Below are 23,785 nucleotides of genomic sequence, written 5' to 3' on the forward strand. Positions count from 1 at the left end.
AATGGCTAAAGGAATATCTTGAAACAGAAAGAAAAAAGAAGGAAACTTGGAACATCAGGAATAAAGAAAGAGCAATGGAAAGAGTAAAAATATGGGTTAAATATCATGGACTATCCTTCTCCTCATTTCTTTCTTTTTATTGGCTGCACCAGGCGGCTTGCAGGATTTTAGTTCCCCCACCAGGGATTGAACCCAGGCCCTGGAAGTGAAAGTACTGAGTCCTAACCACTGGACCACCAGGGAATTCCCTATCCTTCTCCTCTTGAGTTTTCTAAGTTATATTTGACAATTGAAGCAAAAATTATAACATTACCTGATATGGTTCTCAATATGTGGAGAGGATATAGTTAAGATAAGTTATTAAGGAAGGATGGTAAAGGAATCTTGCAAGGGTAATGTTTCTACATGCTAGTTGAACTGGTAAAAAGCCAACATCAGTAAACCATAAGTTACGTATGTTTAATGTAATGCCTTGAGCAGCCATTTAAAAATCTATTCAAAGAGATACACTCAAGATACACTATAGATAAATCAAAATGGAATTATTTAAAAAATATTCAAGTAACCTACAGAATGCCCAGGAAAGTAAAACGGAGGAATAAAAAAACAGAAGAAACAAGAAGAAAACAAACAATAAAATGGCAGACTTAAGCCATAATATATCAATAATTACATTATATAAATCAATGGAACAGAACAGGTAGCCCAGAATATACCCACACAAGTATGATCAACTGCGTTTTGACAGAGGTATAAAAGCAATTCAAAATAGACAACTAATGAAAACATACTGTATAGCACAGGGAACTCTACTTAATGCACTGTGGTAACCTAAATGGGAAGGAAATCCAAAAAAGAGGGAATATATGTATATGTATAGCTGATTCATTTTGCTGTACAGTAGGAACTAACACAACATTGTAAAGCAACTATACTCCAATAAAAATTAATTTTAAAATAAAAAGCAGTTCAATATAGAAAGGACAGTCTTTTCAACAAATGGTGCTGGAACAATTGGACAACCATATATTATGGATATAAGGCTCTTGTGGATTAAATGTATTATGTATATGTTCTCCCACTACATGGCTTGCCTTTTTACTATTATAATGGTTTCTTTTGATGAAAAGAACTTCTTAATTTTGCTGTACTATACTCTAAGCCTTCATTTTCTCATCTGTAAACTAGGCATTATGGTAGTATTTCACTCACAGGGCTGCTATGAAGAATAAATTAAAAAATGCAGGTACTCCTGGTACTTAACAAAGCTCAATAGATATTATCGTTATCCCCAGTGCCACTTTTTTGTTCTCCGTATAACCTTCTATTTCCTTCCATGTTCTCTATTCTGAACCTCTGAAAGGTCACATGGTATAACAGAAAAAGCTGGCCATATGGAGAAAATTGAGATGACTCATTCTCAATCTCATGACCCCACCTACTTAAAATCCCAGCAGGGGAAGAGATATAAGAGGGTGACTACAAGAGGGAAGTGGGTTCATTTTAGTGACTGACATCCAAAGAGCAATATGCTTGCTTCCCCAGCATGCTTCGCCTTCATCTTTCTCCTCTGCCAGCTCACAGGTGAGTCCAGCAAGATCCTCCTGTTTTCCTGACTGCCTACCTCACCCTGCATGTAGCTCCAGACTCCTGGCTCCACTCTGGGCCTCTGGCTCAACTTAGGAGGCTCTGCTCCCTCATCTAATATTGCTTTTTATATCCTGTGGTCTCTGGCTCACAGAGGGCAGGAAGAGACTGGAGGGAGAGGAGAAGGAATGACTTTGGGAGTTGACTGTCCTTCTGACTGTCCCAGGGAAGGAAGGGCTGAAAGAAGTGGTGTTGGGTATCAGAAAAACCTGTGTCCTAATCTGGATTCTGCCATGAAATAGATGAAGAATGTCATCTTCCTCGGACCTCAGCCCTCCCTCATTTTGAGGGTAATTTTTAAAACAAAATGAGATGGTACAGGTGTATATTTATTTACTTAGAAATATATATTTAAAATAGTTTAATTTAAATATATTTATAACATTTATACATATACTTCTATGTTTTATATTTATGTAAATATAAATATGTATTATTTAGAAAAATATTTTAAATTATTATGCATTTAACAATCATACTGATGGCAGAGAACATTTGAGTTTTCTCTCTTAACCCAAGTAACCCAATCAGTCTCTACTTAGAAAACCAACTCATAGGTAGGCACTTTATATTTAATGCCACGAAGGACTGAGGACTTTTCTATGCCTGTCACAGGTATTCTAGTCTTTCAAGATGTTACTATCTTCAGGGCTCTCAGAAAGGACCAGGAACCCCATAAGTTAAGAATATCTCTCTGGTCATCAAACTCATGGAGAACCACCATGAGGTCTCCCTCTGAGGATTTGGTGTGGCTGGTTCATTTATGTGTGCCCCAGGCCTGCCAGAAGAGACCTGCCCAAGCCCTCATAGTAAGTCAGGGCTCCCAATCCTTTCCTCCCTGCAACCTGGCCTCTCGAAATGTTCAGCATCAACAGACTCTCACCCTCCGTGAGTTCGTTAAAAGTTTGCAATTTTAGGAAGCACCTGGCCCTGGAACTGACCCTTACTTTAAAAACCACTCCTTGAACGGAAATGGTGATCAGAAGTGGAACTTGGGGATGGTGAAATGGGGGAGGACATGGCAGGACTTTTCAAAACCCAGGTGCCCACCTGAAACATGACCTGGGGCAGCAAGGTGCAAGTTGCAAGTGTGCACCCTTCTCCAGGAGGCTGTGATATACCTTCCGTGACTGAAAGAACAATCTGAGATTGTCGTAGAGCCTCCAGTGGGCAGGACTGTGAAAGCAGTGCTGGCCCTGGAGAAGAACTCCTGGGTTTGACTTAGTAGCTATATTAGTGGCTTAGTAATATTAATTAATTAATTAATTAATTAATTAATTAATTAATTAATATAGCTTAGTAGCTATATTATTGTGGATAAGTTTCTTAGCCTTTGAACCTCGGTCTTTACAAGTATGTAACAGAAAATGAAACTTAACTTGCAAATTATTGTGATGTTTTAAATAAGATATCAAATGCAAAACAATATAATAATAATCACCATTTATTAAGCTCCTGTTACGTCCAAGGCATTTTTCATACAATCTCCTCACAAGTCTATAAGATAGATATTATTATCCCCAAAACAGGCTCTGAGAGGTCAAGTGTCTTAGGCAAGACTACACAGCTATTAAGAGGTAGAACAGAGACTGAGTTTCCAAAGCTAGTGCTCATTTCATCACACCAGACTAACGGCCTAATATTGTACCCTCAGAAAAAGTGCTCAATAAATGTGTATTTGAGATGAATCTTCCCCAGAGATTCCTTCCCTCTCCAGGTACATGAGGCCAAGGTAGGCACTGGAAATGCCCAAGAAGTGTAGGGAACTCCATTTCCAGGATGTGAATGCACCAAACAAAAATCACCCTGGCCAAATTCAGAGGGACCAAGGAACAACTCTTGCCGCCCCAGTATTCTCATCTGGAAAATGGGCACAATTTTATGATGATTATAGGATACAGTAGGGTTGAGGAGACAGTTTATAAAAGGAAATCAGAAAAAGTGGGTGAGGAGGTATTGGGGAGGTATTGAAAAAGACCAGAAAAGACAAACAAGAGGAGCGTTTCGGAGATGAGTGAGGGGCAGAACAGTAGGAAACTTGAATATGAATGTTGCAGGTTAGAACTGGAGTGTTGGAAAAGGTAGTTGGTGAATTGGGAGGCTTGCCAGCCTCTGTTCTATGTACATCTTACATGGTACTGATTGTGAATGCCCTTTCCAAATACATTAATTAAGGGGAATTTGGGTAAAGAGCAGTAATTTCCAAAGTCGTTTTTTTCTTTTTTAAGCAGTGGTTTCCTTTTATAAAAAGAAAACTTACACAGAAACAAACAACTCTGATGCATAGAATTGAAGCCTCCCTGATGGAGGGGGGCAGTTCCATAGCCTCCACGCCATCCCTTACCCCCTTGACCTCCATCTAAGCTCCCAAGAAATACACTGAGGCACTGCCACAGACCTCAAAGGTAGCAGGGGCACAGCTTGGGAAACCCTGCCTTAGGAGCCCTTGTTACTAATCCTGGCCTTCCACTCACTTGGCACACATCACTATAACCTTCAGAGCACCAGGCTCTTCATCTATAAAATAGGATTGGACTAAGTAGTCCCTAAAATTCCTCCTAGCTTTGAGATGCTCTGGTCCTTGGTTTCCATGGTGAGGGTGGCATGACACGCTGGTGCATTCTGATAAAGGCACCCAGTACTGGAAGAGGTGCTCGGGGACTGGGCTGGCAAGCAGGAGGTGGGCTTTACACACTCCGCTATGCCGAGGTCTTCCTCCTAGGTCACCATCCCTTGATTCTGGCTGTACTGATGGTGTCCCTTCCTCCTAATTTGGCTCCCTCCCTCCACTCAACACATGAGCCTTGGGGGAACAGGTTAAGGGGAGGAGGTGACAGCCAAAAGGAAAGGCAGGTGGCAAAAGGGAAGAGCTGTTGTCCGTTCTTGTTATGAAGAGCATCTTAGGGCTGAATCTCCTGGTGCCAAAAATACCTGAGACTTGGCCAGGGCAGAAAGCAAAGGGTCTCCTGTCCCAGCTCCCTCAACCTCCAAAAGCAGGTTGGTGGGGATGCTTGCTGTAGGAATTATCTCCCTGGGTGGTGATTGGACTTATCTTTTGCTGTGAATTAGCCAGTGACTGATGTATAGGCGTTAGGGTCCAGACCACCTTCTAAGAAGCTTACCTTACTGAGAAGCCATCCAAAGAAGTTTTGGGAAATCTCACTTTTAGCTATTCTTGCAGAAATGAGACCAAAAAGTGGGAAGCTTTCTCAAAGCCTGTCCCTTATAGCACTACTGCCTGTCGTTCCCTCTTGCCTCCCACCGTGTCTCAGACTGCTCTGTACTTCTCAAAATGTTTTCACATCTGTATTCACCCTTCATCCTTCCCTAAATCCTGGTGAATAAAGGTTATTCTTTTTCTCCTATGAGAGGTGAGAACACTGAAATTCAAAGTGGTAGTGGGAGGTAGCAGCGGAAAGAATGCAGGCCTCTAGAGGAGATAGGGGAACGCACTAGCTTCTCATGTCACATCTGCCCACTTTCCAGTTTGGGGCCTTGGGAAAGTCACTCAGCATCTTGGAACCCCAATGTCTTCATCTATAAAGTGCAGCTTAACGTTTATCACATGGAGTTGACTTGAGGATCAAGAACGAGAATACCCATTAAACCAAGTATTCATTGCTGGAGTTATTATTACAGAGGAACCAGAATGGAACCCAGGTCTCCTGACCCCCCGTTAGGCCAGACCTCTAACTTTTTTACACTTGCTGCATGTTGCCTCGGAGAAGAGGCCATCTCCACCCGTCCCTGGATGAGACTCCAGACCCCATCACCAGGTGATCTGGAACCTAATGCCTGTAGATCAATGATCCGCTAACTCACAGCAAAATGGTATGTCCAGTCACCACCCAGGGGAATAGCTCCTCATGGGGAATATAAAGTGGAAAATGAAGTGACATTCATGGTGGAATTTCAGAGGGTAGGTGTGAGAAAGAGTTGAAGACTTCCTCAGGGAAGGGCTTTGAACTAGGATTTATGGGTCTTAAATAAGATTTAGATGGACACAGAAAAGGATAAAACACCAATAAAAGCGTGAGTTAGGACATAAACTGGGGATAAGCTGAAGGAGGAGCCCTGACTGCTTGTCTGGTGGTAGTAAGTGGGTGGCAGTCCAAGGCTTCATATCTTCCCACAGCATCAACTTTTGCTGGCCTAGAAACAAAAGCCCTGGGCTTCTCTCAGATACAATCAACCTGGGACATGTGATACCCCTGAACTAATTACTATGCAGAGGAAGGCTACCACTTGAGTTGAGTTACCAAACCATATGGCTGCTAAAAAATGAGGAAGGAGTGAAATGGATACAGAGGAGGCAAGTTACAACATTCACCACATTAATCCAGGTGGGAGGGTAGATGAGTCTCATGGGGCCCAATCCTCCCTGGCCTTGTAGATAGGTGCTAGTAGCTACTCATTCTCTAGGGCCTTCTGATCACACAGGTCATGTTACATCCCCCACCCCCATCATGTGTTCCCTAAGTACTGTCATTTCCCCTTTCACAGCACATGTTGTTACTTATTTAATGACTCTCTCCCAACTCCATGAGTGCAAGGATCATGACTATCTTGCTCCCCAGTTATACCCTCAGCTCCTACAGAGTGCCAGGCACAAGTACGGAACTAAACAAATTCTTGTTAAAGGAAGGAATGACTGAATGAGCAGAGCATGACCTACCTAGACATGGTAAAACCCTATAGGGTCACACACCACAGGTGGAGAAGCCATCAGAGAAAGGGGAGCTTCAGTTCAGTCTTAGAAGCTGAGAAGAGAAGTGTCTTGTTTCTGGATCCCCTTTCACAGTCAACTGGGAAGAGGAAACAAAACTGGCTAGGACTTAACCAACCCAGCCCCCTAACGTCTGAGCTCACATTTAGGGAATGGCATGGAACTACTTTCTTCTTTTATGACTCTTCTCCTCACCCTGAAGATACAATAAAGATAGAACAATATCCTCCATCTAGGTTCATGTTGGCAATTTGCACTGTATTGTCCTCCAATTTCACTCTAACAAGGAACAATGCATTTGGAGATATTTTCTCATATCTCCACACAATTAACATTTCTTAAAATGTACCCTAGGAAGATAGCACCATGTTTACAAAGATGTGAAAAGAACAATTAATTATTCATGGCTTAAGTGCACACACACATGCTAAAACACTAAAGCCACATCCTTACAATTTTGTCACCTCCTTGACATATACATGTCCCCCAAACCTCACATGCAAATTAAAATACTCAAAGATGCCCTAATCCAAGAATTGCACCTACTTGTGGGCAAGTGATATCCAATCTTTATTTGACTGCAAAATATTCACCCCTTCCATCTCATGGTTGAAGTAAAAGAATGAATACATTAATTGATAAATCAAAAATTCAAATAAAACTGGTTTTGTCTATAACATTTACTGGAAATGTTTTGACACCCCATGAGATGATCAAAGAGAGAGTAATGAAAAACCATCCTCCCTTAGTATTAGAAAAGCAGGGAGGGCAGCTTTTTGGAAACTCAGCTTACTTAACAGGATGACTTGATAAAGGCTTGAGTGATCCAAAGTATATATGCATATATATAAATTATAGGGGACAAATGTTTGAAAACAGGAATCAGCTCCTAAAAGGAAGTTACTCAGGAAGAGAAACCAGTACTTTTAGAGATAAATTTAGCAAAAAATTTGGTCAAGATCCAAGACCTGTTATCAAGGGGCTAGGTCAACATTTGGTAGCACCAGATTCCCTTAATCTGGGGGCACTGGTAGAGCAGCTTGTACTTGAAGGAAGGTCACCAAAGGACTTGAATGGTAAATCGGGATTCCATGAGACCCCAGGGCTTCAGATTTGACACCTGAGCCCTTGAGGGAACTGAAGAAGGGGACTAATGGAAAGGGCTGGAGCTGGCACAAATGCCAAGGGACCCTCAAATTGAGCCATAGTGGAAAGAGCCCAGGCTCCAGGGCTGCAGTGACACTGGGTTAAATCCTCAAATTATCAGCTGCTAGCTTTGTGCCCTTGGAAAAGTTACTTAGGTTTTTTTGAATCTCAGGTTTGTTTTTTTTTTTAATCAAATCCAGTTAACAAACTTTTGCTGTAAAGGGCCAAATACTAAAATTTTAAGCTTTGCAGGCAGTATGATATCTGTCACAACTATCCAACTCAGCCTTTGTAGTGGAAAAGCAGCCATAGACAATGTGCAATGGAAAGAACATGGCTGTGTTCCAATAAAACTTTATTTTCAAAAACAGGGGCAGGCCAGGTTTGGCCCATGAGCTATTTATTAGGTTGCTGCTCAGTTGACCACTTCTGGAAGCTTTTCCAGCAGACATTCTTAACTGTTTTTCACCTGGAGCCACAAAATCAGTGATGGTTGTTTGCAAGTCATGCTTTCTGAGGTGAATTAAGATTGCAGTGAAACAGAAATTTGGGAGGCAGAGAGCAGTAAAGCCCTACTACAATTCCTGATAGTTCAGGGTAAACATCACAAGGTAGCCTGGGCATATTCCAGAGCTCCCAGTCACTCACCCTTTTCCTTTCCACTCAAGGAAGGATATTGGAATTCAAGTGAATGAGAACCTCATTTGGGGATGATCTTGAATTCACTCCCATCTACCATAAAATAGAAAGATAAATCATCCTCAAACTTCTAAGCTACCACTATCTTTAAAAACTTAGAGCTTGCCTCCCAGTGCCCTGGTTTGTGCTTGAGAACCTCTGCCCCAGGTCAGATAGACTGCTACCTTCTTCATCTGCAACACAATCAGCTCTCCCAGGAGCAATCTGGGAGTCCTAAATGGAGCTTGGACAGTAACCTTCCCACTTGTCACCCCACAGGAACTTGTCAAGGATGCAGCCGACCTCATGGTCTACCTCAGAGCTTGGTCTTTTCAGCCAGAGATCTCTGGGAATGGGGTGGGTTCGCCTGTAGTCACCCTTTTCAGGCAGAGAGTTCTGACCTCAGTGCCTTTGTGTGAGTGAGGTTCCAAAGGGTTTCCCAGGACTGGTTGGGTTAGACTGAGAGGGTTTCTTGGGACCTTTCCGGGACCTAAAGGGAGTGAGTAATTGGTGGCAAGGGCAGGAACTCAGGTTTATTTTATGGTTCTCTGTTTCTGCAGGGCCAGCAGCCTCTGGAGTACTGAAGAAGCTAGTTGGTGCCCTTGGTGGGTCTGTGACTTTCCCACTGAATCTCTCAGTAGATCCAATTGACAGCATTATCTGGGTCTTCAACACAACCACTCTCGTCACCATACAGCCAAAGTTGGCAGACAAAAAAGCCGTTATCATAGTGACCCAACATCGTAACAAGGAAAGGGTGAATTTCCCACATGAAGGCTACTCCCTGAGGCTCAGCAAACTGAAGAAGAATGACTCAGGTGTCTACCGTGTGGAGATACACAGCTCAACCCTCCAGGATCCCCTCACCCAGGAGTATGAGCTGCGTGTCTATGGTGAGCAGAATCAGTTCCAAAGGTGGATGACTGCCTTCTTAAAATGGTGAACTCCCTGATATTGGAGCTGCTCAAACAAAGGCTGGATAAACCCTCGGCAATAAAGTGGAAGAGGGAACTCGTGCGTGGATGAAGTAGATATAGTCAACCCTTGAAGTCCCCTCTTAGAGATTCTGTAAGAAGGATTGTGGTGCAGCAGATAGGCGTTATGAGAAGTGACAATCACGCAGGTCAAATGTTGGCTTCTCTACTTACTAGTTACATGGCCTTAGACAAGTTACTTGATCTCTTTGAAACTTCATTTCCATATCTGTAATGGGGAGTAAAGTGATACCTATCTTAGAAAGATTATCAGGTATAACTATCAATCACACCTCTTCCCCTGAATATTCTAACCAAATGAGAAATAGACACAAGAATTAGAAAGGAAGATAAAAATATCAGCTTTGTTTTTTCTGGTAAAGCTGGATAATAAAAATACTTTCTCGCAAGTCTAGACTTTGGTGCCTATTCAGGGAAAATGAACTTATGAAACAATTACTCAACCAGCTACAAGAATAGCTGCCTCTCTCACTGAGCTGCAATATCAGGGACACCAGGAGATGGGCCTGCAGGTTTGCTTGTAGGAGGTAGACCATGCACCTTAATCCAGATGTGTCCTCCATATAGATATAGTTGAAAAGAATGGAAGACATGCATTCTGCAGGCAAACTAGTGGAGTGGGGGGGTGGGGGGAGAGCAAACCACATTTACACAACAATCATAACAGCTCAAACATGTAAATAGAGAAATGTAGTTGAGGGATGTCAGACTCACCATCTCAGCAATGAAACAATTGCTCATCCTCTGAAAGAATGAGCACAAGGTAGAGAGGGGAACCAGAAGTGTTGCTCCAATACCTTTGTTCTCTCCTAGAGAGTAAAGTGAGTCTCTTCAAGGAAGCCTGAGGACAGGGGAATAGGGAGCCTCCAAAAAAGATAAAACTAATGAACCTCTAAAATGCTTTTAACACAGTGCTTGCCATATGTCTGTGCTTAGTAAATGGCAGCTCATTCTTGTTGCACTGTAATTATTTCTATTACTATTGTTGTTGTTTTATGGCTGTGGGCAATCTGACCTAGATAGTTCTCTTCCCCAGATAAGAATGAGAATTCTGCTCTGAACTACTGTTTCCTCTCCACTCTGTAGCACACCAGGGAGATTCAGGTCCAAGGTTTACAAGAATAATGCAGAAAAAAGGAGGTCTATGGGCATAGTTTCCACACTTGGTTGTCTATTTCTCTTTTACAGAGCACCTTTCAAAGCCCAAAGTCATCATAGGTCTGCAGAACAATAAGAATGGCACATGTGTAACCAATCTGACATGTTCCATGGAACAGGAAGGAGAGGATGTAACTTACAGCTGGAAGTCCCTGGGACAGGCGACCAATGAGTCTCACAGTGGCTCCATCCTCCCCATATCCTGGAGGCAGGAGAAAAGGGACATGACCTTCATCTGCATGGCCAGAAACCCCATCAGCAGCAATTCCTCAAACCCCATCTTTGCCTGGAACCTCTGTGAAGGTGACTGTCTCTCTTCTCTCTCCAGGAGCCGCTGGTCTTAGGACCTATATCTTCTTCAGCTCCTGGTCCCCCATGGGAACAAGCCCTTTCTGAAAACTGGAAGCCCTGGGGAAGTCATCAGACTGGGAGGAAGGTTACAATTGCTCCAAAAGTTGGGTCATTTTCCCTAGCTGACTCTTCTCCTTGCCCTGTGCCTCCACCCATTCTCTCTTTAAAGGTGCTGCTGGTGGCCTGGCTACCTCTGTGATCCTCAAACTCCTGTTGTCACTCATCCTGCTCTGTTTCATTGCACTGGTGCTAATTATTTTGATCATACGAAGAGAAAGAAGAAAAGGTACAGCATAAACTATTTTTGTCTTCACCCTCAATCATGCATTTTCTCCCTCATTCATTCAATAGTATGTTGGATTGTGTGCCAAGCTTGGTGCTAGGCACTAAGGATGCAGAAATGAAGAAGCCATCATCTCTGCCCTAAAGGACAGCACCATCCATCTGTACTCCTTAGTTCTGGAGTGGAGAGAATACCTGAGCCCTTAACTTCTCTCCTAAGGCCAAGGTTTTCCTAGTTCCTTCTCCAGTGCCTGCCCTTCTCCTTCCCCCCAGAGGGCCTTACTAGTGTATCCCTCCTGCTGACATAGGTCACACACTGCTGACTCTGCTCCCCTGACTGGGAGGCCATGGCCTCCAACTCTGAGGTCCACAAACCAGCACCATCCGTTCAGCCCATCCCTGTCAGAGCCCCCAATCCATCCCTGTTCTCTCCATTGGATCAACTCCAGAGACTTCTCTCTACTCCCTACCTCAGTCTAGATACATTACTCCTGGAGAAGCCTTTCTCTGTCTTTCTCCAGGCTGTACCCCATGCTCTGTGTCCCTAAACCCTGCTGATTTGTCTTCTCGGGTTCCCACTGATACTGTCCACTCAGGGTATTGGGGAGGGACCTAAGCGCTGGTTGGGTATGAACTGCAGACTTTGAGATATTCTCTCCCTCCTGGAAACACTGTAAAAGCATTTCTGATCTCCTCTGCTTCCTCTTTTGGCTGCCTTTGTCCAGAAATTGGGAAGTGAAGTGATGAGGGTGACCAGTTCATCTTGGGGTTCCTGGGTTTAGCACTGAAAGCCTCATGTCCTGGAAAACCCCTTCAGTTACAGGGAAATCAAGATGGTTGGCCACCCTAAGTGGGTCATCCAGATGGTGGGCCAATGAGGGTGGCCAGTGGAAGGAGGAGCCAGCTCTGATTCTCTCCCAACTTGGTTTCAGAGTTCATTGAAGAGAAGAAGGGACTGAACCTTCATCCAGAAACTCTTAACTACTCCCCCGCTTTTGAAGAGACCTCGGAGTATGACACAATCTCTTACTTTAATGTGAGTTCTTTCCCATCTTTCCTGGGGCCTGATTCTCCTCTCTGAGGCCCTCCTTGTTTTACTTGAGATTTTTTCATGGATTTGGGCAACATGGGAAATGAACATGTATAACCCTTTAAACCCAATGTACCTGTGTCTCCCCCAAGTCTTTATGGATTCTCTCTTGTGCAGGAACTGGTGGCCCCTGGAGCATCTGGTTCTGACCTAGCCAATAACATTCACACTGTGATCTACGGGATCACTCCTTCCCCTCCACTGTTCAAAATGGCCGCTCAACAGACCCAATTCCTTTTGCATAGGATGGTGGGTAGAGAAATGTGACTTTGACATGTTGTTTGAGTTATGGTGTCAGAAAACTGGCTTTAGAGATGCCATTTCCTCTGAGGCAACTCAAGGAACCATCAGGTGGGGGCTCAGAGGGTCCATGGTGGCTCTGGGCCCTCACTCAAGGTTTCCCAAGCGTGGGTCACCAAGCTGCAGTGAACGAACACAAGGTTAATTCAAAGAAAACTCTTTGAAAAGAAAATCTTAAGACTAAGTTTTAAAGAAATACAAATAACAAGAGACAATTTGGAGACAAGAACTAGGTAGACAGCTTCAAAATGTCCACTGGCAAAAATCATTGCAGCCAAGGCTAGGCTTGCTCCTTAGGGGTCATAGTGTCCTTTCCACATTGGCCCACTTAATGAAGAAATAAAAGCACTTTGGAGCTTCAAAAATCTTAGTTTTGGGCTTCCCTGGTGGCGCAGTGGTTGAGAATCTGCCTGCCAATGCAGGGGACACGGGTTCGAGCCCTGGTCCGGGAAGATCCCACGTGCCGCGGAGCAACTAGGCCCGTGAGCCACACCTACTGAGCCTGCGCATCTGGAGCCTGTGCTCCGCAACAAGAGAGGCCGCGATCGTGAGAGGCCTGCGCACCGCGATGAAGAGTGGCCCCCGCTTGCCGCAACTAGAGAAAGCCCTCGTACAGAAACGAAGACCCAACACAGCCAAAAATTAATTAATTAATTAATTAATTTTTTAAAAAAAAATCTTAGTTTTACTCCAGCCTTCAGTGTCTCCTGATCAGGATGCATCTTCTTACACTTATCCACAACTTTTCCAAGAGGAGATATTATGTTTCCTCTTCGAAGTTGTTGGTGTCCTGAGAGCTCCTTCCTTCCTCACAGGGGCGACCTCTTTGTGCTTCACTCAGCCCGGCTTCTGTCAAAATTGATCACTTTATCACCATCCTCCCTCTTCCCCTGCTCAAGACACATTCCCTGGAGACCACAAGACTGTCCTAGATGTTCAGGAATAAACTTCACTGACCCAGGATATTTTTCTCCAGCCTGGAAGGAGCTTTTGTTATTGCTGTCGTTGTTTTGTTTTGTTTTGTCCCTTTAGTCATCATTTCTGATTTGCTCCATAAGCTCTTTTGACTGATGGAAAAGTTTATTTCCAACATTGACAATATGATTTCAAATTATCCTTTAATCACCTTAGGAGGCTCATAGCTCATAGGACTTAATATATCTTATATATTTATTAAGTAATTTAAACAAGATACAGTTTTAAAATAATGCAATTTCTTCTTTTTTAAAATTTATTTATTTTTGGCTGCATTGGGTCCTCGTTGCTGTGCGTGGGCTTTCTCTAGTTGTGGTGAGCGGGGGCTACTCTTCGTTGTGGTTCACGGTCTTCTCGTTGTAGTGACTTCACTTGTTGAGGAGCACGGGTTCTAGGCACGTGGGCTTCAGTAGTTGCAGCTTGCGGGCTCTAGAGCACAGGCTCAGTAGTCGTGGTGCACGGGCTTAGTTGCTCCGTGGCATGTGGAATCTTCCCAGACCAGGGCTCAAACCCACGTCTCCTGCATTGGCAGGCAGATTCTTAACCACTGCACTACCAGGGAAGCCCACAATTGCTTTTTGAAAAATGTCATTAATAATTACAATAGCAGTCACTGACAAGAGCACTTCCCACTCCCCCATTCTGGCTCCAGAACCCTCTCTTCTCTCTCACCCTCTCCTCCCACCTCTGTTTTCCCTTCTCTGGATTCTGGTTGTCTCTTTGGCCTTGTCTATGTGACCCAGGGGGTTGGTGATGATTTCTTTTGTTTGTTTTTTGTTTTTTAACAGAGCACTATACCAGAGGAAAATGCAGTAAATACACTTTATTCCACTGTGAAAATACCCTCAAAGGTAAGAAGCTTTAGAGCTGAGTTTTATCTTAGCTGTCCCATCCTTCTTCCTTTTTCAAGTTTAGCTGGAATTTCTTGGGCCCCAGGGATCTCATTTTCCCTGTTACTAAAAGGCACACCAGGATACCCATTCCCTTTGCTTAAGGTTACACAAGTATGTGGGGAATAGAAGAGAACTGTGTTTTAGGAGTGAAAATGGGGGTAATGTGGAACAAATAGAGTAGGAGAGAGGTTCCAGGCGGGATCAATAGGGAAAATCAGCAGGATCCTGACTGAGGGCATGGGAAAAATTCCATGGCTTAGACTGTGCCTGGGAGAAAGGGATGGCTGGGGAGACACCTCTGGCTTGTTTCTGAGCCACTAGCAAACTGGAGGCAGGAGAGTGTTCCTCTTCTTTTCCATGGTCTAGCTATGTTACATGTGATTTGCAACTTCTCCCCAGTCAAGCTACTAACGTAGTAAGATTTTAAAGCTTATTCCTTCACAGATCACGCTTGGCAGAAGCAGGGATACCTTCCTGTCTCCTCTCCCAACCACATCAGAAAAATGAGGATGGGTAAAGCACTTTGCCTAGTAATAGGAAAGGTTGGTTTGGATAGATTATTAGAAGGAAAGTTGAGTTCATTAAGCATTCAACAAGATAAATGTGGGTTAGGCTTGAGGAGTAGTTTTTCTAAAGTCAAAATGATTAAACAATGGGAGCAAGCATAGCGAGAGGTTTGGGTTGGGTACCCTTGGCAATGAAGAGTGTCTGGGATGGTGGGGTCTCCTGGGGGGGGTCCATAGTTCTGCTCCTCTCCAGTGTTCTGCATCCTTATGTCTGCCCAGCAGGTGGAGAAATCCCACTCACTACCCACGTTGCCAGACACACCAAGGCAATTTACCCATGAGAATGTCATCTAAGCAGCCATGTGTTCCAAAGAAAATGGTCAAAGGAATTCACTGACTTGACCAAAAACATCAAGGAAGAATGAAGGACACTGACTTCCTTCCAGAATAAAGTATCCCTTAGGCTCCTTCAGACTTAAGAGTTCCTAATCCGGGAATTTCCTGGTGGTCTAGTGGTTAGGGCTCTGTGCTTTCACTGCTGAGGGCCGGGGTTTAATCCCTGGTTGGGGAACTAAAATCCCACAAGCAGTGTGGCGAGGCCAAAAAAAAAAAGAGAGAGTTCTTAATCCTACCCGCTGCTGAGAAATCTCTTCAAATCCAGAATCCCTCCTGGAAATGTGAGTGGGAATTTATCAGCCAACTCAAAGCAAGGGCTTAGAAGCATCTCTGTTGAAATGTAAATGCAGTTTCACACATTTGAATGACAGCTCCCATTCCAGGGTTTGGAGATGAGGAATATACCAAGGGTTTGGTTGCCAAGAGGGCAAGAACTTCAGAGCAGCCAGCTGATGTTCCCCGCAGAAGCAGAAGACAGCAGTCAGAAATGGATTTATTTACTGACTCATCAACGACATGTCTGACACTGTGCTGAGCTTACTGTGATTTTCGTCAGATGTGCTCTCTGTTCTCCTGAAACTGACCCTTCATGAACTACTTCCGTGGGCAGTGGCAGCAGGCCTGACCACTGATTCCCAACACCCAGGGGAGTCAGGTGTGGATCCACGGGACTTGGGAGTCAAAGTGCACAAGGACAGAGAAGCCAGGTAGAAGACTCAGTTTGGCTGAGTGGAAACTCAGAAGTGTGATTGACCACTGCCCCAGTTTCATTTACACTTTTGTGCTGCAAGGGAGAAACCCAGGCCTTAGGCCTATGCAGGAGCCCATCTCAGTGGAAGAACTGCGCCTGAAGACATACTTTGAATCTATTTATAGGAGACTTGCAAACATTTAGAGTTGTTTAATTCATTCAATGAATATTTATTAGGAACCTCTGTTAGGTCAGTCTAGCAAATAAGACAGACATGATCCCTGCCCCGATAGAGCTCACCTTTTTAATGAAATGAGAAACATGTGGAGGGAGAGGGTTGCTTTGGATGTCTTCCTGGACACACATCTTGAATGGAAATGTTGGAAAGGGATCTGAGGTCTCAGGTCTAGGGGTGTGAAGTGTTTCCTTTATTCAAGGGAAAACAACTTCTGGATTGGGGGAGTACAGTGCCTCACAAGCAGTGCAGCACTCTTCCTGAGGGATTTTGGGCAAGAGTGAGTTTTATAGAGTTTTAGAAGAGGCAACTTAGAAACAGGGCATGATTGGCTAAGAGGTGGGGATTTCCCTATAAGTTCTAGTTTCTAGGGTAAAGTGAGCTAGGGAAAGCTGAGTTGGAGGATTGTGATTAGTGGATGTTAGGTTCCTGGACAGGTGCTTCCCGTAAGTGCAGGCTGACTTAGGCTTAGATTCGTGATGTGGGCTGGACCACTGGGGTAGCTGCCATTTTGTGGGCCCAAATATATGAATTATTAGAAATAAGGTGGAGAAATGTGTGTTAAAGTTTGTGAAGGGAGAAAATATCTGCTCTGTGTGGAAAGGCCCACATGGGAGAAGAGCAAGGCCACTGGCTGACAGCCAAGCTGAGCTTCCAGCCAGCAGCCAGCACCAACTGCCAGCCATGAGAGGAAGCCATTTTGTATATTCCATCATTCTTGGCACCTCAGCCAATACCACGTGAAGCAGAAGAACCAGCTAGGCAATCCAGAGAATAGTGAGAAATTTAAAAATTGTTGTTTTAAACCATGGGGGGTGGGGGGGGAGGGAAGGAGGGAGGGAGAGAGATGGAGAGAGAAAGAGAGAGGAAATATCTAGAAAAAAAAACCTTCGGATATAAAATGGCCAATGTAAGAGATAATAAGCCTTCAAGAAAAAAACTAAAAGGGAGGGGACCAAGAGAACAGTCTGAGGCTGATTTGAGGGGAAACAAATGTGAGTAGGAGGCAGTCCCCCAGCTCTGAGGAACCTGGAGGAGGGCCCAGCTGGCCTCCACGTGGAGCCATGCAGATGTAGATGAGAAAAAATAATTTTCCTCTGCCCTTCTGGGTTCTTGGCTGAGACCCCATAATAAAAAGATTAAGAGAAGAAAAACAAACACGTTTAATAACAAGGATTCCTCCTATATACATGTGAGATACCCAGGAAAACTGAATAAACCTTCCTGAAATGGCCTCTTCCATCACCATCTCCAGACAAAGGAAGACGGAGGTGGGGGCAGTTATGGGAGGTTATCAGGCAAAGCACAGTACCACATGGTTGTTAGGCAGTTCTAAATCACTGCTTTCTCCGTTGATGAGTTTTTAGGGATTTAGTCACCCCCCTCCTCCTGGTACAGAGAAGGAGACACCCTTGCAAATGGAGATTTCTCTTGTAAATGTAAATGTCTCTTACAAAAGGGTAACTTCTACTCATTTTCAGAGCTCTTCCTATGTCTGTTGCTTCTTAAAAGTAATCAGCGGGCTTCCCTGGTGGCGCAGTGGTTGAGAATCTGCCTGCCAATGCAGGGGACACGGGTTCGAGCCCTGGTCTGGGAAGATCCCACATGCCACGGAGCAACTGGGCCAGTGAGCCACAATTACTGAGCCTGCGCGTCTGGAGCCTGTGCTCCGCAACAAGAGAGGCCGCGATGGTGAGAGGCCCGCGCACCGCGATGAAGAGTGGTCCCCACTTGCCGCAACTAGAGAAAGCCCTCGCACAGAAACGAAGACTCAACACAGTCATAAATAAATAAATAAATAAATAAAAGAACGTGAATTTCTAAAAAAAAAAAAAAGTAATCAGCATAAAATAATCCTTATGCCAAAGAGACATATTTTTGAAGTGACAAATTCTGCTCCCCTTCACAGATGTGTCCTTTCTGAGACACCACATCAAATAGAGTGTGATTCACATATAAATATTGTAAATGTCTGTATTTATTACTACAATTACTTTTTTAATAAAATAAGCATGTCTTGAGGAAGATTTTTTTTTCTAATTCTCACAAATTTTGGGGTGGGGTGGGGTGGGGTGGAGTGTAGCTATAGCAGCACTTGGAGGGGAGAGTGATCTACATTGGAGCCAGAAAGAAAAGCTACCAACTAAGTATATGTGTGACCCACATTGATGCCACCTCAGCTGTGACACTGTACCACATCTTCATGGCCTAGGGTGAAGCCAGTGTGGCATTCATCATGGCACAAAATTTAAGGGAGCACCAAAACACTCAGCCATCAAGGTAAATAATATTTTTGTGCAATATTTAGAAAAATCAAAATTAATGCGAAAAATCCATTACGGGTGAAGGAGTGTTTCCCTTCTTTCCCCTCTTAGTTCTTTTGGCTAGCAATTAAAATGACATAAGGCAGATTAACAGGAGAAAATCAAATTTATTACATGCACAGTAGGAATCCATATAAGTATGAAGAATTTCAAAGACAGCAAGACAAGGTGAGGTGTGTATATATTCTGAACTAAACAGAAGGAGGTAGGGGTCTGAAGTTTCAAGGGGAAGTAAGGTAACTCACAGGAAGATAAAAAGAGTTAATGTTTGATAAACAAATGTTTACTGGGCCATCAAAAGATAATGGGACACAGGACTTTGACCAAATGGGCTTTGCTAGGTTCTACCACTGTCTGCCACTCCTAATACTTTATATAGTTATCTATGGTGATAGCATCTTCCTGGACAGGCCTCCTATCTTAAAGTCTTTTAGGCAGTAAGGGGTAAGTTCAAGGTTCTTCCTAAGACACCAAGATTTGCAGCAGAGAAAAGGTTTATTCTTGAGGCAGCCAAGTGGAGAGACAGGAGAACAAATCTCAAATCCACCTCCCCAAAGGTGAGGGGCTAAGGTTATTTATGCGGTAAGAAAGCAGGGTGGTCTGAAGCATGGGGAATGTGGGAAAAGGTGAATGGAAATAAGAAAAAAAGACACAGACCTACTAGAGAATGGACTTGAGGATATGGGGAGGGGGAAGGGTAAGATGTGACAAAGTGAGAGAGTGGCATGGACATATATACACTACCAAACGTAAAATAGATAGCTAGTGGGAAGCAGCCGCATAGCACAGGGAGATCAGCTAGGTGCTTTGTGACCACCTAGAGGGGTGGGATAGGGAGGGTGGGAGGGAGGGAGATGCAAGAGGGAAGAGATATGGGAACATATGTATATGTATAACTGATTCACTTTGTTATAAAGCAGAAACTAACACACCATTGTAAAGCAATTATACTCCAATAAAGATGTTCAAATTAAAAAAAAAAAAAAAGGTGAGGTAATCATCATTCTGCACACTGCAACTAAACTACAGGCTTCTTCATAGGATGCATATTCAGAAAACGCCTGCATGCATGTCCTGAGGGTGGAGTTTTAGACCCTCTGCTGTTAAAAGGTCACCAAGAGGACACTCATGCATGCCCAGTTGGAGGGCCAGAGGTCTTAACTGGCTCAAGCTCCAACTGAACATAGCTAACTCCAAATTCCTGAAAAACAATTAAGGCAAACATCTTGTCATTTAGGCTATATGACTCTTGGAGAACATGAAAGTTTTTGTAAAAACTATTAAAGCAAGCTCGATCAGTGAAGGCAGGTTACAAGTTTAATGGATCTAACTCATGACTAACCTTGGTAATTTTCAGCTCAAAATAATCTGCATGCCAGAGTGGCACATCTTGGGGTGGTCTGTTCTCTGCCCCGTCACTGTGATGGACAAAATATCAAAATTTTAAATAAAGAAGTGCCATGCCAAGTCAGATTGGAGACTGAAGGAAAAGGAAAAATTAGTTATACTGATTCTGTCCTTAGTCAAAATTTTGATGCTTTGTTCTCTGAGCTGCGCTGTTCTCTCTCCTTCAGCCCAAAGCCAGGTTGGTTTTTAGGCAAGAGTGTGAGTCCCCCATTATTCTAAGTGGAAAAAAATACTAATTTACAGTATTCCCTAAACTGAGATGACAACCTCTCTGGGTGTTTGCCTGACTCCACTGGAGAAAATGTGTCATTGAGATTCCACTAGCATTTTGCACCCGCCTAAACCTCCCAACAACAAGTGAGTCTTCTAAGACTCCCCTCTCTCCCCACACATCCCCGACCTACAATCCCTTGCTAGGGACCAGTTACTTTCGTGTAAATTTTGTCCCATGGGTCCTCATATGACTCCTGTGGGACCAGCTCATCTGGGGTATGTATGTCCAGTTTACAGATGTTGAAACTGAAACGAAGACAAACTAGGAAACTTGCCTGAAGTTCCACACTTCAGTATGCAACCAAAGCTAGAACAAAAGCAGTGCCCTCTCCACCACCCATTATCTACTGCAGAGGAAGATGGGGATCAAAGCTTGAGAGGGGTGGTCCCCCCTCTTCCCAACTGTAGGTGGAGGAAAGGACATAGCTTTGGAGACCGTCAGGGCTGGGGTTGAGGCCCTACTAGCAGAGTAACCCTCACCAAAGACTTGGGCTCCATGAGCTTCTAGTTTCTTATCTCTAAAACCCTTATAGGGCTTGCAATGGGGGGATTATATGAAACAAGTGCTTGGCCTGTAATTGGAGATTCACATATGGTACATGATGTTTAGGGTAAAAGACAGTACATAAAAAATGGTTAACTTCCCAAAAGTCAACACAGAATAAGGTAACAGAAGCATTAAAGTGGAGATTCAGCCCTTAGAAGATAAGTATCTATTATAGGGGAGAAAAAATTTCCCTTTTTTACCATCTAGGTTCGTTGGCTGGTATAATAATTAGATTGATGGAAGACAGAGTAACAGGAGAAAAACAAATTCAATTTTATACATACAGGAGACCCATAAGAATATGAGACTCAAAGGCAGTCAGACAATTAAAGCCTATATACCATCCTGAGCTAATGAAAGAAATGTGGGTCTGGGACTTCAGAGGGGTAGAAGACAACTCACAGGAAGATGAGAAGAGCAAATGTTTGGTTAACAGATGTTTGCCCTGCCGTGCAGGTAAGTGACTCAGATGAAAAAGTTGTCTCTGGTAGTAGCTCTCTTTCTGGCACAGACCCCATTTCTAAATTCTTTTAGTCAGTTTAGGGGATGGTAAAAAGCTTTTTCTGAGTTGGTTCCGTCTTGATTGCCTTCAGCTCAAAATAATCCACCTGCCAAAGTGGCACATTTTGGGGTAGAATATTCTCTTGTTAATCTTTGATTAAGGGGAAGGTCTCAGTTATAGAACCTAGAAAGGTAGAGGGTGGAAGATTGTTTTTCTTCCCTTACAACATCACAAGTGAAAAAAGTAGAATGGAAATTTTAATATGCTGTACAATTAAAACTGCTTTTTAAAAACGCCTATGCAAAAAAATTGTTGTGAAAAAACTAATCAATAGTTGATCTAAGGAAGAAATGGAAAATTTTCTTTGAGCCAACCTGAGGATTATAACCTGGGAGACAGTCTTTCAGAAAGCTCTGAGGACTGTTCAGCCCCTTAGAGGCCGAGACACAGTTATATATGGTTTTCAGACAAACGGTTATAGTCAAATGGTGGATTATTGACAGTTTACACAATCCAGCTTTATGCGTACAAAGCAAGTAGTGAGTCATGGGTCATGACCCCTTGCAAGATTAAGAAGGAAGGTTATCTCCTAAGGAGTTATGACCCTTTATGAGATTAAAAAGGAATGTTACCTCCTAAGGAGGTCTGGTTATTGCAGATGCACAATACACAGTAAGGGGGAGGGAGGAGGCCAAACTGGGCAAAGAAAAATTTTATGTTTAAATTTTTTTTTGTCTTGCCATAAAATATGAATTTATTTCATCAGAAGAGAAAAACATCAAAATATTAACACTGGTTTTTTGGGGGGTGGGTGATAGGTGGCATGGTTTTCTTCTACTTGTCTTCATTTGTCAAATGTTCTTTAATGAGAAAGCACATATTACATAATAGAGTGGAAGAATTTTGTTTTATTTATTTATTTATTTATTTTTGTCTGTGTTGGGTCTTTGTTGCTGCGCACGGGTTTTCTCTAGTTGCGGCGAGCCGGGGCTACTCTTCACTGCGATGTGTGGGCTTCTCACTGCGGTGGCTTCTCTTGTTGCAGAGCACGGGCTCTGGGCATGCGGGCTTCAGTAGTTGTGGCACACGGGCACAGTAGTTGTGACTCGCGGGCTCTAGAGAGCAGGCTCAGTAGTTGTGGCGTACAGACTTAGTTGTTCCACGGCTTGTGCAATCTTCCAGGACCAGGGCTCGGACCTGTGTCCCCTGCATTGGCAGGCAGATTCTTAACCACTGCACCACCAGGGAAGTTCAAGAGTGGAAGAAATTTTAAAAAATATTCCATGAGGAAAAACAAAGGTGTTGCCCACTGTGAGGGGCAAGGGAAAGTCTGAGACCCACATATTGGTGGTGAGGTGGAGGAGGATGGAAAGTGCCTCCTCTGAGTGAGGATGGGTGGGGAGAGGTGAGGAAGCCCCTCCACGATGATCAGAGGAAAAGATTACAGAGAGGGCGGCTTGAGGTTGGAGGAGCTTCAAAAGGGGTGAAGATTAAGAGGGGGAGAATTGTAACTGCTAGCTTTCAAATGCATCCGTTCCCCCACCCCCTCTCTCCTCTGAGCCAGTTCAGAGGGTAAAACAATTAGAATTACTCTCCCCCTTCCTCTTTTTTTTTCCCACCAGTGATGAAGTTGGGCCCAGGGATACCAATAGATCTGGAGTCTGGACACTCAAGATCTTTCCCAAGGCCAGATGCAGAAGGAGACCTCACCTCAGGAGCTCAACCAGCAGGCAAAGGAAACCACCAGCTGGTTAGGTGAGAAGTCACATTTCACGTCAAGATCCAACACTTGCAGCCCCCAGAGCTGTGTGGTTTGGGGCTTGTGAGCTGTAAATACCGGGTTCTCAAATATAGAAATACAGAAAAGGAGTCTACCATTTTAGGCAGGTATTCATTTGTTCATGCAGGCCTTCATTATTTACTCATTCAGCAGGGCTTAATGAACACCACTCAGTGCCAGACACTGTGCTGAACACAGAATATAGCAGTGAGCCCAAAACAAAGGTCTCTGCCATCAGGGTACTTAACATTCTAATGAAAGAGGCTGTGATATTGTGATATAATAAAAAATATATGTTGGTCTTACACTTTCTTTGCACACAGTGCCAAAAACCCTTGAAATCTTCAAAGTGAAGTGATTTTTTTGATAATGAGATGACTGGTGGCAGGAGGTTCCTGGATAGCCTCAGGATGTTCGCTGGTTGCCAGGGAAACGAAGCATGTGATTAGAGGGTTGGAATTTCAGCCCCATCTTCCTCCAACTCCCCTACTCGCCCACCTCCAATCTCCAGGGATGGGAGAGGGGCTGGAGATAAAGTTGTGTCACCAGTGTTCAATGATTTAAACAATCATGTCTACATAATGAAGCCTCCAAAAAAAATCCCCAGCCAAGGGGGTAGAGAGCTTCCAGGGTGGTGAACACATGGAAGTTCTGGGAGAGTGGTGAGCCTGGAGAGGACATGGAAGCTTCACACTCCTTCCCACATAACTTTGCTCTGTCCATCTCTTCCATTAGTTTGCTCCTGAAATGTATCTTTTATAATAAACCAGTGATGAAATAAAAATTCACATTTTAAGGCAAGACAAGAAAAAATTAAACATAAAACTTTTTCTCTGCCCTTTGGCCTCCTCCCCCCCACCCCTAGTGTGTACTGTGCAGTGGC

At 43.7% G+C, this 23,785-nt stretch overlaps 1 protein-coding gene across 1 annotated transcript; it reads left to right on the top strand.

The window, feature by feature from the left end:
- Positions 1–1,529: 1,529 nt before the first annotated feature.
- SLAMF7 (SLAM family member 7) lies at positions 1,530–15,141 on the top strand. Its single transcript, XM_068538315.1, has 7 exons — positions 1,530–1,584; positions 8,758–9,090; positions 10,381–10,653; positions 10,871–10,987; positions 11,916–12,019; positions 14,137–14,199; positions 15,030–15,141. The coding sequence occupies exons 1-7, from the start codon at positions 1,530–1,532 to the stop codon at positions 15,099–15,101; spliced, it is 1,017 nt and encodes a 338-aa protein (XP_068394416.1). The 3' UTR covers positions 15,102–15,141.
- The last annotated feature ends 8,644 nt before the right edge of the window (positions 15,142–23,785 follow it).

Source organism: Eschrichtius robustus, chromosome 3, assembly GCF_028021215.1.
Source record: "Eschrichtius robustus isolate mEscRob2 chromosome 3, mEscRob2.pri, whole genome shotgun sequence".
In the NCBI taxonomy this organism is placed as follows: Eukaryota; Metazoa; Chordata; class Mammalia; order Artiodactyla; family Eschrichtiidae; genus Eschrichtius; species Eschrichtius robustus.